At 40.3% G+C, this 14,986-nt stretch overlaps 1 protein-coding gene across 3 annotated transcripts; it reads right to left on the bottom strand.

Moving 5' to 3' along the window:
• Nucleotides 1-233: 233 nt before the first annotated feature.
• On the bottom strand, nucleotides 234-11,208 carry ldb3b (LIM domain binding 3b). Of its 3 annotated transcripts, XM_026315212.1 has the most exons (10): nucleotides 11,082-11,205; nucleotides 10,560-10,889; nucleotides 7,510-7,661; nucleotides 7,075-7,150; nucleotides 4,277-4,299; nucleotides 2,905-3,102; nucleotides 2,342-2,365; nucleotides 1,286-1,455; nucleotides 1,130-1,166; nucleotides 234-842 (listed from the first exon to the last, which is right to left on the bottom strand). In XM_026315212.1, the coding sequence occupies exons 2-10, from the start codon at nucleotides 10,653-10,655 to the stop codon at nucleotides 749-751; spliced, it is 870 nt and encodes a 289-aa protein (XP_026170997.1). In that variant the 5' UTR covers nucleotides 10,656-10,889; nucleotides 11,082-11,205; the 3' UTR covers nucleotides 234-748. The 3 variants fall into 3 exon arrangements, with proteins under 3 accessions (XP_026170997.1, XP_026170998.1, XP_026170999.1); XM_026315213.1 differs by lacking the exon at nucleotides 2,342-2,365 and having other exon boundaries at nucleotides 11,082-11,208; XM_026315214.1 differs by lacking the exon at nucleotides 10,560-10,889 and having other exon boundaries at nucleotides 11,082-11,197.
• Nucleotides 11,209-14,986: the final 3,778 nt, after the last annotated feature.

The raw sequence follows: 14,986 nt of genomic DNA on the forward strand, positions 1-14,986 counted from the left end.
GCAAACAAGGCTCATTTTTCATGGTCAACTAAGCTGTAAATCATCATGTGTTTTTGTGGTAGATGGCAAGTCTAAGTCAAGAAATCAGTCAAAATCAGAGAATGCGGCAATGAGGAGCAATGAGGCATGCATTTGAACGGTGGCCATTGAAATGAAATGTCCCATCATTGACATTTTGCCTCCAAAATATGCCATGCTGATTTTAACTGTTTGCAACAGTTCACCAAGTCATATGGTTTTAAGAAAACATTTATTCACATTGATATCAGTACAATTTTGAGTGCATTTTTACAGACTGTAATTGTGCATGTGGATAAATCTGTGTACCATGCTCATACCGTTAAAATGACTAAGTTTGTGTGTGATGCTTATGCACTGGGGCTTAAAAGAAACATCATTAGTTTTGCATTTTTGCTTGAATACAATTTCCCCTTCATTTAAGAGAGACAGAATCCAAGCAAATAAGAAACACAGAAAAAAGAAAAACCAAATGTGAGCTCAGGTCTTAGCAGTGGCCAGTTACATTTGACAGGTAATAGAGGGTATGAACATATAGCATTCTCACGCTAACAGTTAGCATCTCACATTCTACCTATCTAGTCTAAAACACTATCTCACATTCCTGGGGAGTTTCCTCCTCCACCCTCTCCATAATTTATCTCCTCTTCCTGTTAACACCTGTGCTTTTGTCCATGTTTTCCTTTACATGTCCTTCTCTCTGTCTCTCTTTCTGTCCTGCTCCTCTTTATTACTGGACATTGAGGATCTGTGCAGACAGTCCATGGTGCCACTTCCTCAGCTTGGCAAAGCGAGGCCCTTTCATCTCTGACTCAAACTTCTCTCTGATGGTGAGGGAGGCAGGAGAAGACCGTTACTCCAGGTAATTCTGCACTTTTACCATCATTTTAAAAGAAAGATTTTGGTCTAGCTAATCAACTGCTGTTTACAGCTGATATATTTCATGTAAATCTTTTCATCTGACAAAATAAACACGACAGAAACGTTGGACTAACTTCAAGTCCATCCACAGAGGACTGATTGGACATTTTTATGATGTATCTCAGGACAAAAGGCACATCGAGCTGAGAAACATCTTCAAAACTAAGGAGTCTCCTCCTCAAAGTCTTACCTCGACCTCTGCAGAGCTTCTTCATCTGGGTCTTGCACTGTATAGAGAGAGAGACCTGGTAAGGACACTTATGAGGTGTTGAGTATTACCAAGAAGTGAGAATTGGCAGATATAAGCATCAAACAGATCAAGAGAGAAAGGAGCCAATGTACTGACGGTATTCAGTGCCAGTGATGTGGGCCAGCATCCTGAAACTCTTGGACTGCAGGTTGGCAGCACGACGAGCCCATTCAGACATGTCTGGGCTTGTGTCTTGTGGCCTGATCACTGCCTGGTACACTGGAGATGCACAGTCGACCACTGGATCCTTGATTGGCAGAACTCCACTGCAGGGCGAGAGTACTGTTAGAGCTCTGCACATGCAGTACAACACGTAGTGTAGTATGTGTTCGGGTGTTGTTCTACCTTTGATGCTGACTAGAAGAATTAAGACTACACAAATTGTTTCAGGCAAAACAGCAAATACAAATTTTTACTCTAGACTATACTTGTTGAAAGAAATTCAATGTCATGTCTGCACTAACATTTCAGAAGCAGTTTCACATTTCAAATGTGATACACACAAAGAGAGAACCTTGATAAAAGTGGTAATCATCAATCTCACTGCTGTGGCCTGGCACAGAATATAATGTGGCACTAACACTAATGGTACCAATGCCAGATGTTTTCAGATAATACAAAACACGTTGTAATGTCACAAGTTGCAGAAGTTAATATCAAATAACAAGGTGCAACACTGCACAACATGGCAAAATAAATCCTACTGTAATCTTTTATTACATTTTTAGATTTAAAGTTAAACCTATTCACTGTCTTTGTGTTGGGAAAGTGCCTTGTACTAAGAACATCCACATGCCATCAGATTCCCAAGGATGCGATGCTATTGGCTGCTTTGTCTTCACCTCTGAAAAAAAAAACTTTAAACATGACTTGCACTGTCACACTTTGCCCGAAGTACATCTAAGTACTTCCACACGAGTCTGTATTGGCCTCGGAGTTAGTGAGTTTATTCATGAAACACCACAGAAACTTATATGAAAATATAAACACAACAACATAGACAGACAGATGCTGTAGGCTTTCCAAAGGTTTTCAGTGGGTATTAATGCAGTTGACATACGGAGCAATGCACAAGCAGTTAGGAAGCCAGGAGACAAAAAGACACATGTATGAAGAGAGGCAAGATGGAAAACATAGCACTGCTGTACTTACGCCAAGGAAGAGCCTGCCTCCTCACTAAGGCCACAACCAGGAAGGAAGGATAGGGAGGAATAGGTGGGTGACGACACAGGTGGGGTTGGTTGTGGATGGAATGAGCAGAGGAAAGTGGGTGAAAGGAACAGACACAGACAAAAGGGAAAAGCCCGGGAATACAGTACAGTAGACACCCAAGTTACAGTGGCACTGTTTTTAACTTAAAGGGCTGGTTCCCCAATTTACAAAATCAAAACAATCAACACATTTTATCACTTTCTGAAGTGATATCTAGCCACAGATATGCAGATGTTGCTGCATATTAAATAAATTCCTTTAACCTCCATGGAATTTGGAGGTTACACAGGTATCTCAGGTGTATATGTGCATCTTGAAGCCTTGGCAAACATATATCTTTATGGGTAGATACAAACAGCAGTGTTTTTTATAGTATGAGTGACCCAACCCTTTAATTTCTCTATGCCCATGCTGGACTGGTCAGTGAGATAGTATGTCAAGTGTATGAGTGAAAGAGCACATAAAAGACTGGAGGGGGGATTAGTTCGACTTTGTGAACTCACCTGTCATGCCCCTTGGCCTGTGACTGCCCTGCGATGGCATCCATGATGGCGTCCTGTGAGTACATGCTGATTGGTGTGTTGTACTGGGCGTGAACGATGGTGGCCTTTCCCCCTGGACCTCTCACCTCAATTGGCTTATGAGTGGACAGGGCTGAGTCTTTCAGAGCTATGGGGTTGAAGCTGGGAGTGTACTCCATGCTGTCAGTGTCAGAGGGGGGAGAGGTCGTGAGGTCATCAGTCGAGAAAGAGGTGAGGAGGTTTCAGGTGCAGAGGTGAAGGTGAGAGGTTAACAGACAGAGAGGGGGAGAGGGGCATTCAAGAGGAAAGAAGGGGAAATATGAGGTAATGCAACCGTGACAGGTGGAGCGGCTGTACTACTTAGTAGTAACTACACCTTAATTCTACTTTAAGCCTCAGTTACAGGATATAAAACAAATGCAGGTCTTGTATAAGTTACAGTAGTGGTATATTTTCTTGTATGCTAACTGGAAAAACAAGAAATATACTTTGCATATTAGCACAGTGTATACTTTTGAGCATTACAGATTAGGGACAGACATCATCCATAATGAATCCAACTAAACAACTTTATGTCCTTAATAACAACTTGCAAATTCAGCTTCAGTGAAACAACAATAATAAAGGAAACATTAAACTCCAAGAAAAATAATATATGCTAACTTCTGAAACCAACAGGAGGCCAAACTGACGCAACTAATTCTTTTCTGCATATTTTAAACATGGAAGTGCAAAAAGTCTGATGTCACTATTGCTCATGCATTCATTCCTCACACTACACAACAAATCTATTCATATTCACAGCAGAGGCCCAGCAGAGGTGGAAATTAAACATGGTTATTAGGAAAAGTACAAAACAGAAAGACCTCAACAGACCTATACAGACAATAAAAATAACATTTCCATATAAAATATGTTACTGTGTTCGTCACAATCTATACGGTAAACTTGAAATTACTGCATATATTGTAGTTTTAGCTAACTACAATATTTTAGTTTTAGTAATTTAGTATTACATAAACACTTCAGAGTGTTGTACAGTCTTTATGGAGTAGGTCATAACTTGTGCTAAAGGAAAAATAAGAAAATATATAAGTGACACTTTAGTCAGAAATATAGTGGCATAGTAAGACTGAAGTAAAGTCATTGCAAGTTTTAATTTTGTACTTTCCACTTCTGGGTAGCAGATGCTGTTAATGATGCGATGACCCCCCAAAAAATTGACCAGCACACTCAAAATGCTGTTATAGTTCTTCCAACCATGTTGGACACACCTTCACACCACACAAAGTAACCAGTAACCAAAGCACTTATATTTCATGCACATGAAACACATGAATGTGATGGTACTGACTTTGCGGCTGTGTTTGCGATAACCTGAAAGACACCAGAGAGGGACGGACAGACAGAGAGAGACAGAGGAGGAGAGAATTCAATGAATCTCCAGAGGGATTTTGGTGATAACAATGGCACCGTGTGTTTGTAGGAAGCTATTTGACTATGGTGCTATTCTGTAATCCCATGTACAGGTAAGAATAGCAGGCTTTTGTCATCCCTGAGAGATTCCGGCTTCCCACTGCATCCCTGGGAGTGACTGACAGGAGCAGAAGTGCCTTAATCACATGACACTAAATGTGGGGGTGGGGAGGTTAGTGGAGACACATTTAGACGGACAAAAAATACACAACTACACAACCACAACACAAACCATCTACAGCTATTACATACAGACAAATCCAGGTTGTAGACGGAGGTAGACAGGCTGTCATTACTGTGTTAATACACTAATTACGTGATGAAAGAAAAAACAAATATCACCAAATGTCATTAAAACAAAGATTCTAATCTTCAAAACTTAAAACTTTCAGTGACATTGGTCCAGTTTTGACAGATGGCTACATGTGTTCTCTGGGCTGTGCTGGTATGAGCTCCTCCAACAAAAGACTTTTCAAAAACCAAAAGTAAAACCCATGAGCATCTGCTCCATGAAATAAAGTTTACTTCTATAAATCTCCATTATGATTAAATCAGCATGTCTTAATGTGGCCATAACTGACCCAACCAGGCACAGTGGCTAAAGAGGAACGTGCTCAGCAGCACCTCACATGTGGGACACAACCTACAGACAGGGGAGGGGGTCTTAGCTCAGGTTTAGAAAAGAGGCATGCAGAGGGTTCAGGTTGATGGTGTGAAACTGGAGCAAAACATTCCATGACCATGTACAACAGCTGCTCTCTCCTGTGCATGAGCCAGAGGAATCAGTCTCCATGTACATGTTGGGGTGCGGCCGCTGCCATGATACTGTGGTCCACTGGGAACACGCTTACTGACACCTGATTTAACGCTGGCTGAGAGTGTAAAGCTACTCCACACGGGAAATGCATCAGTGGAGACTGATACCTGGATGTGATATGTCAGAGGCAAAGCATATTACCCTCTTAATTAACCTCTGCAAGTATTCCCCATGTGTGAGAGGAGCGTTCCCTCAATGGTAGCCACAAGTTAACTAACTGAGCCGCTGCAACATGCAGTTCAGTCAGGATGAAGATATTTCTGACTTGGCCCTACAGTCCCAGCAAGGATGTAATAAGAGAATCCAACACCGATTTGTATAGAGAGAGTTACCTAGTAAAACACCCATTTTTTAAAAAAGTGCCAACATTGTATTCCAGATCATTCTTGTTCCATGCAAAGACTCAAAGCAAAAAAGTACCTAAAGCCCAATAAACTTATTCGTCCACTGAGTGAGGCACTGTAGTTTATTGTGAGTCACCTGACCCTATGCTGCTGCTGTAAATTGCCCCCAGAGCACTAAATATATATTAATCTGCTGCTGAAAACTGACTCCAAAAAGTACACTTCTACTGGAGTAATAAAATCTAAAAACTACAGTTCCCAGCTGTTTCAGGAAGTTACTGAGTCTTTTATAAAACGTAAGATTTTAAAAGTCTGTTTTTGTCTCACACTGCTGTATTTACTAAGCTTCATGTTTCTGTAGCCTCATCAGCAATTTCAACCCACAAAAAGCTACACAGGGAAGTCAGCTTGGCAAACAACAGGAACCCAGGGAGCAGAAACAGCAGAGAGAGTTCCCTTTTTGCAACATCATCTTTCTGGTTTCATTATTACTTCAAACAAAAGAAACAGGACTGAAGAAACCAAAACATCTCTTCTTCTAAGCATTTGATTCTCAACTTATTTTGTGTCACATCTGAGGCATTTGAAATGTGGTGCAACCTTTGGGTCAGTGCTTCAGTGTCGGTGTCTGCTTGTAATAAAGATCCTGAAATTACTCTGTAGCATGATCTCCATCTATTTTGTTATACGCTCCAGAAATAGTGCCACGTGGGAATGAGGAATGAGTCCTGGGATAGCAATAGAGAGTTCTGGGTATATTTCCTCATCACGGTCCTGCCAACGTGAGGTTAAATCAGGGAGGTGTAATTTTATTCCTCTGCAGTGAAAAGCAGTACTTTTGTTACATTAGCCTGGTGGATGAAACTGTTTTAGACTCCTCTTCTCTTTGTATTATAAAAAGGGGAGGGTATTTATGCCTTTGTTAATGTACCCCAGTGATGAAACTGCCTGTGCAGCTGCTGAGCCCTATCCTTATTGCATCAGCATGATCTCTGAGAGTTTCAAAAGTGTGAATAACTGGGGAGTTGTACTGCCCCTGCTGGCCTGGTGGAGATATGGCAGATGGTATGGAGGAGGTAGGAGCTTTGACCAGGTCAAGAGACGCTCAGGATCTTTTTTTAGGAACTTGACAGAGATTTCTTTCAACAGGCCTTTTATCCAGGACACTAGCTTCTCCAATTGAAGTTCTGCAAAATGCTTAGGCCTGACCTCTTTCATCTTTTATAACGCCACAATAAAATAGGATTAGATGAAGATAAACACAAGATTTAAAGTGAAATTTGTCAGAGCAGCTTGACACTACACTGAATATTTTACACTAGAGGGCAGCAAAAGACTGAAACATTACAGGAATGTGAAGATGACAAATGTATCAAGAAAAAAACATTTAAAGGGCACATGTATAAACAAACATGGAATTTAACAGACAGGACACCTCTTATAAGTGCATGGATAAACGGTGTGTCTGTATGTTGACTTGTTTATTTGTTCGTTGTTGTTGATGTGTGTTTGTACCTTTTGGTGAGGGATAATTGGCATGGGTGAGTCCATTCTTGGAGTTGCTGTGGGAACCGGTGGAGGACGTCTTGATCTGTATACAACGAAGTAAGTACTTTGAAATAAATGCTAAACATGTTATCCTTACTGTAACCTCTGATTATTTGACATACACTGTATTTAATGATGTATCGTTTTTTCTTCTTTTATCTGCTGAAAGAGGAAAGTGCTCTGCAAATTAGTCACATAGAAAAAACATTGCATATGCATATTCATATATTCTGCACAAGAGAGAAGGAATATATATAGTATATGTATATAGGAGTATATTTCAAACACTGATTTGTCCTCATGTCCTTTTCTTTCTAAAGGCAATATAGGCAGTACCTTAAAATTTCCTTCTGCATCATCTACTTATGTTTGTGTTGTTGAGTTGTTGTGTTGGTTGTTTACTTATGCATGCTGAGGCACAGTCTGGTGGTAGCAGACTTGATTTTGTTCTGGGCCTCCAGGTGTGTCATCCCCTCGGTGTTGACCCCATCGATGGCTGAGATGATGTCACCCTGGGCCAGGCTGCCACCGGACGCCTTGCTGCCCGGAGTTATCTATGGAAGGGTCAACGGAGCAGGTTACACTAGCACCACCGACACAGATTCCTCTGAAAACACACAAGCGACTGAAAAAGCTTTGCAGTTACACAAATGTGTGTCCAAGAACGAGTAAATAGTGTGCATGCTGGATTAATTTCCCAAAATGTGTAAGACATGCAAAACAAAGGCTTTTGATGTAGAGCAGGAAATATTTAAAATGTAAATTGTTCATTTGACTTTTCATTACTGTCTTTTCACTTCTGAGTCAAAGCCTTAAAGGTAGAGAAGAGAAAAGCTGATGAAGCAAAATGAACTGATCCATCAGCTCTGGAGGAGCCACAACAACCTAATCAGTCCCCACAGCTACAAATGAGGCTGCTTGACACTGAAATAAATGAGGAGAAGAGCAGAAAGATTTCTAGTAAAGGAGCCATAAAGTGTTTGGGACAGAATCTTTTTTCTGATGTTTCTGATTTTGTATTTTTCTGTGGACGGTACAAATGAAAATGGCAAGTAAATGCTGAGGCTGATGTTAAAATTCAAACAATTTCAAAATGCTTTTATTTTGAAGTTGACAAACTGAAGTTCTTTATTTTCATTTATTTAATCTATTCTCTCTTGCAATTGTTATTCATATTTTCAGCTGAAGACTCAGCCCTGAATACTCTGGCTTTGCTAAACCAGACTTCAGACAGAAAGGAGGTTTAACTGATCCCTAATGTAAGGGGTACACAGCATTGGGTTTAGGCTTACAGTCAACTCGTTAGAGTGTTAAAAATAAAGAACACTGTTGATTCCTGCGGCCTCACTGTGATCAATCCTACAGAGCCCCCCCCTCATATACATACACCCCTCATGCACACCTGCTACCAACATTCATATGAATATCCTTGGATTTTTTTTTTCTGTTTACATTACATACTGTCCTCTCTACAATCCACATTTGATAATTGCACTCTACATGCTACAGAATATTTCTCAGCTGCAGAGCTACGTCACTGTAATCACACGTGATTCTGCTGGAACAATCTGTCATGCATGATTTCATATGACTCAATCATTAAAAAATAACGCAACATTCATAAATATTTTCTTTAAAAAGCTTTTTTGCATGCTTGTCAAACTGCTTTAGATTATTTGATTAAATGGGAAACTGTGTCCAAACTTTTGACTGGTGACATACTTTTAGTTGCACGAGCATGCGACAGTGGCCAATCTGAGACCAGAGAGCTGAAAAATCCCAGATTCGAGAGAAAATGTAAGTAGACTGAAGGGATGATATATACTGAAAGAGTTAGGGCTACTGCTATATTTCAGATATTTTTGCTAAGATTCATCACTGGACTGCAGCACAACTGTTTGGTGTGTCATATTTTAATGGTCAGGGTAGAAAACAAGACTTTGGGAATCCACTGTGTTTACTCTGCTGTCCTTTCTCAGTTCTCGGCAAATGCAGGTTGAAATCCAAACCGTGGTTACGTCAATCTGCAGATAGGCTCAGGCTTATGGTAACCTGTCACCGCCCATCACGGCCACAATGAACATGATATACTGTCATACTGGACACAGATCAAAGCTCATCCTAAAACAATAAAGTAACATATGGAGCTAAAGAATCAGTGCAATACAGGCAGATCAAGAGCTGAGCATCAAAGAGGGTTGGAGAATGAGGAGAGGGACCTGGGAGGGAGCAGAGTAAACATCATCTCCTCTGCCTCCTTCCTTTTGTCCATCTCTTGAGTCTATCAACCCTCCATCCATCCGTTCCTCTACAATGACCCTCTTCTCTCAGGAGCAGCTCCACAAGCTGAAACTGAAACCAACTATAAGCAAGAAAAAAGCTTACTAACGGTAACACAAGCTGCCATTAGCTTCCTTGCCCTTTTCCTGCCCAATTCCCACCCCTCTCCTTCCATCCACCTCCTTCAATCCAATGCTATTTAAAGGAAATGCTGTACATACACTACCAGCCCTGCCAGAGAGTAAGAGAGAGCCTACCTCCCTGCCACAAAAGTAATTAATCTGTTGTTTGCTTGCAGATTGACACTTTTCTCTACTGGTTTACAGGCTAATAATTCCGGCATATAACCTTTAACCAAACTGAAATGTGAGGTGTGTTTTAAGGCATGTATATAAAAAAACAGTATGTTTCCAGAGTAAAAACAAGTCCAACTTTGCCATGTTGTAGATGATTATGTCTTCAGCAAATGCAGTTTTGGACTGAAATTAAAAAAAAAAAAAAAAAAAAAAAAAATCACTGTCAAGGTTGTCCTACGATGACTCTTCCTAAATTCTACTTTAGTCATGATTGATCAAACTGATTATAACCTGTCAAAAATTCTTGGGTTGATACAGATGTTCTAGTTGTCTGTAATGTAATTAGTTTTATTTGCCTTTTCCAGGAAATCATCAGTAGTAAAAGTTAACTTCTGCAGCAGCCCCTCCACTCCAGAAAAGCTATTCCTGTCTTTCCACTGCTGCTCTATTCTAGAAATCTCTCTGGACATTACATCTGAGCCCCTGTCATCATCACATAGAGCAACATTACATAAGTGCTGCACAGCCATTGCTCACACACACACACCTGAACACACACATGCATGAAGTTAAGAACATGCAACACGTAATTTGTCGTCAGTCAGTTAAACATTGCAGAAACATAAGTTAGATGTGACCTAGACAAAAAAAACAAAAACAAATTTGATTTTCACTGAGATACCCACGCATATGTTCACCTGGAAATCACCAAAATGATGCTTTCTCAGCTATTCAAGCATTTTTGAGTTGTGTACAGTATGATAAAGTTATTGACTGCACCATATTTTTTGTTGAAGATCTGCTTTGTCACACTTTGTCAGTGTCACTGTTGCTTTACTGCAACAAACCTAAACCTGACTGTGGCTCTGTTCTTACCCTGGAGATGGTGAGTGGCATGTTGAAGTCCTTTCCTCCCTGTAGTCTGAAGCCCCATGGAGCGGGGCCATTCAGAGTCACTGTGTATGCACTCATCTTCGGCTAAACGTTAGAACTCCTCCTGCTAACAACCCCTGCAAGCTGTGTGGCTTCTACTCCTGCACGGTGTGCCCTTGTTCTCCGTCCTCCCCCGTTATCCTTTTCCCAGCCAACACCTCCTCTGTCAGCCTTGGCTTCACTACTGTCTCTCCCCGTCTGCTCACAGTTCTCAGGACAAACACCCTGGGGTGGTGGTGCTAGTGGGTGGGTGGGTCAGGTGCTTGGGAACCTCTGTGGAACAGACACACAAACAGACAGACGCATGCATACACACACACACACACACACACGCACACGCACACACACACACACACATGCACGCACACACAAAGACATGTATTTATGCACACAAATCCACATAAATACACACACAGATATACACAAAGAGCAGAGCTTAGCTGAAAAACTGAAAAAAAGAAAAACCTCAAGTTCTCCCTCGAAAAGCACGAATTCAGCAAACCTCAAAGTGCAAACCCTCAAATGTTCATTGAACCTAATATTAAGATGAAGAGGATTTTATCTGCAGGGTTGCTGAGGGTGAGGGACAGACAGCCTAAGAATAGAAGAGGCCAGCAGAGACACAGGGCCCCTGGCCCTTATAAGGCCTGTAACATGAAGCCCCAGAATGCTTCACTGCCGATTCACATCGCCAATATAGGCCCCTCTTACTGCTACACATTCTCGCTCTCTCTCTCTCGCTCTCTATGCTATCAGTTCATGCTCCTAGCACCCCATTATCTGTATTCAGTCTGTGTGCACTGATACCCTTTGCATTAGTTTCTCAGTCCTTCGTTCTGCTCAAGGAAACAACTAATTAAACAGGTCTGATTCTGTAGAAACTCCCCGAACAAGCTAATTGAGCTGTCAGTCTGAGAACCACAGCAATTCAATCATTTGCCAACACAGCTGTTAAGGTTCAATGAACACAAACAACCAATTGATGCACTGCCTAACCGGTGGTGACAGATAACATTTTCTTTTTTGTTATTATAAAAGACACACACCTTGCACACCTTTCACTGAACACTAAAAGAGGACAGATAAAGTAAAGCTAGTTAAAATGTTGGCAACATCAGATTTTCCACTGAGACTTCACAATGTACAATAGGACAATGACATACTTTTAATGTTAAAGTTGATTGTACTAGTGTTGGCAAGAAAACAGCTAAATAAAAACCCAGTTTTTGTGCTACCACTTTCACTCTCTACTCATGCAAATCAAGTTCTAACTCTTCCCTCTGCAGGGCGCTATAGTACTGCAGGGGGGACCATTCAAGTCAAACAGCATTTAGGATAGTTGTCCATCATATCTGCTCTCAGACATGTTGGACAGATGACAGATATGGCCTACCCTGACGCTGCTCTGTTATCTGACAACAGGATGTTCCAGCTGTTAGCTGCTGATGGATCTTTGCCGCTCAGAAAACTGACATAATGACCTACAAAAATATCGGCCAGTCGACTCTGATGGACAAGTCCTGGAAAAAGCATTAGGAGCAACAAAACCATAAACATTGCGGTGCTGCACATATAATGTATGTATGTGGATTTAAATGTGAGTCCAGAGTAACATGTTTAGGTTAAATCATCTTTCAACAACAAGATTAATCTAGAATTAAATTAATCCAAAAATCAAAATTATCATTAGATGGAGCTCCATCTTAATATGGCAAGCACCACCATAGAGATGGAGACACACTCACCATTTACACATAATTTAACATTTTTATTTAGAAAAATGATAATAATAATAATGAACAATACACCTTATACAAAGACAACAAAATCAACATCACTTCATTAAAGCAGAATTTCAATTTCATATAGACATAATATATATTTTTGTTTTGCTAAAAGGACAAAACATTTCAATGCTTGTAATTTTGTACATTCAACTGCAGGATAAGTGCAGTTTCCATCCCAGACCAAAAATCCTATTCTACACAGTAATCAGTCTTAAATCCAGCAGCTCACCAGATGCCCAGATAATATTTAATACAACTACATATCAGCAGGATTAAGATTTTAAATAAAAACTCTTCCAATAGTTACCCAATCATTATGCAATTATTAACAAATTTTAACCCATTTCACTCACCATCTTGGCTCATAATTTCACAGATGCCCACTGAATAATTCTACCTCTCCTTAAATTTAAATACATTTGATGCAGTGGGGCCCAGCACTTTATCCACAATGAGCTCATCTCACCCTCTTTTAAGCATGTTGTCATATTTTTATTGAAAGAACAAACGTAGACAAAACTAATTTTTTTTTTTTTTTTTGGATAAACCTTAGAGCACAACAACATTCTAGACATATTCCAGTCAGGTATTAAGGTGCTGGACAGCACAGAGTCTGCTCTGCAAAGGGTAACAAATAACTTAGTGCTGCCCTCGATGCTAGAAACCATGACATTTTAATCCCATTTGACCTTTCTGTTGCATTTTCTACAGTTCACCATTGCAGGTGCTTCAAGATGCAATAACAGTATCTCTTTGTGCCAGTGAGCAGACAACCTTTCCCCTTCCCCCTTAGTCCGCTGGTCACCTGTGAGTTTATAATTTCCTTATTTAATTTTAAAGTCTTTGCATCTCCAAACTGCCATTTTTCACTCAACCAAAACCCAAAGAGAAACAGGTTTTGCTGCCCCTGAGCTGTAGAATAGCTTATATCCACTGTCTTTCTATTGTCACTTTTAAATCCTGGCTATAGAGCCACCTTCAAAAAACCACCCCCCTCTGAGTGTTTCATTTGGTCCACCACAGTTTTATTTGGATTCATTTTTGATTATTTAAATTAGCTTAATTCTAAAATTTCTCTTTAAAGGACTTTAGTAAATTCCCACTATGGGAGAAATTTACAATTATTGTAAATGTGGAACAATCTTACTTAAAGACAAGTGCAACAACCACGTGTAGACAAGAGTTTTGGAAAATGATAAAAATGGTGTAACTTGGTAAAGTGGTTCTGTTTGTGCTGAGGTTTATAGTAACAATCCTGAAATCATACACGTATAAAAAAAGTAAAGTCATTTTCACCTGTATAATCAATATTACAGCAAGTTATGGCATCAAGAGGAATACAAAGTACAGTACTGGTCCAGGTCTTCAGTAAGGACACACACACACACACACACACACACACACACACACACACACACACAGTATGAGAGGATGTGCTGTGGTGATGTGACCTGATCTGTCCAATCTGTTGTACATCATGTCATCACAAACGGAAAAATCATTGGCAAAAACCGGAGGGTAAATTAACTGTGCACCCTCCTTTGTCCTGTTGCCAGAGGACCCAGTTTACTGTAAAAATAAAACACACACGAGTGTTTTCTTGTTATAGTTTAGTTGTATATAAACATTATTTATAGAACATATGCACTGTCATTTATGGCAATATCATCACATATTTTGGCCTTTTCAAGAAGATTCTGAACCAAGAAATCAATAATCGAGATCCAGTTTTCACATTATGTTATTTAAGGCTAATTTGTTACTTCAGCCTCTGAGGTTAAAACATCTGCAACTGCTGTGATATGTCAGATAACATGAAACGCATTTATGTGTACAAATACACACGTTACTGGACATTCACGCTCACATACACACATATAGGCAAAAAAACAAAAAAAACAAGCATCCTCTGATTTCTAGTTATCTTAACTAGGAAATGTGGTGGCACAGAAAAGTCCCATAATGAGACATTTTGAGCACACTTACACACTCTCAGTGCTCTTGTGTCCAGCTGTTGACTGTAATGCTGCTGCTTCCAGCCTGCTCGACAGCTAGGCTTTAACTTTTGGTTATTGGAAGTTACCATAGAAACCTGGGGGGCTATGCTGTATAGATGGGCTGGATATGGAGGTGACAATGACAGATGATGCTGTTTTACACACAGTCCTTGGCCCTGACTCCTCGAACATGTTTTCCAGCTGTTTAGGAAGACGGAAGAAGACAGAAAGACAGATGTTCAGTTTTATAACTGAGACATGGGGGTTGGTGGTTGAAAAACTCAGCAAGCTGAAGGTCAAGGGACAGAACAAAGTTCAGTTGTTGGTTTGACTTGGATCAATATAGTTCTCCTTGACTTAACCTGTCAGTGCACAGCAGGAAGCAGTCACAGCTGATCAAAGGCATTGATTGGTTGGACGGATCAATGACTTGTTCTGTCGATGGAATGGGACTTTATCACCTTGCTGAATCACCAATCTGCACAATCTCTTCAAGTGGACCTTTAAAGGCTAATTCTGTTTTACTTTACTGGTTTTTATTTTCAAAGTTTTATTTCTGTTTTTTACGTCCATGACTTTCTTGTGT

This window comes from Mastacembelus armatus, chromosome 19 (genome assembly GCF_900324485.2).
Source record: "Mastacembelus armatus chromosome 19, fMasArm1.2, whole genome shotgun sequence".
In the NCBI taxonomy this organism is placed as follows: domain Eukaryota; kingdom Metazoa; phylum Chordata; class Actinopteri; order Synbranchiformes; family Mastacembelidae; genus Mastacembelus; species Mastacembelus armatus.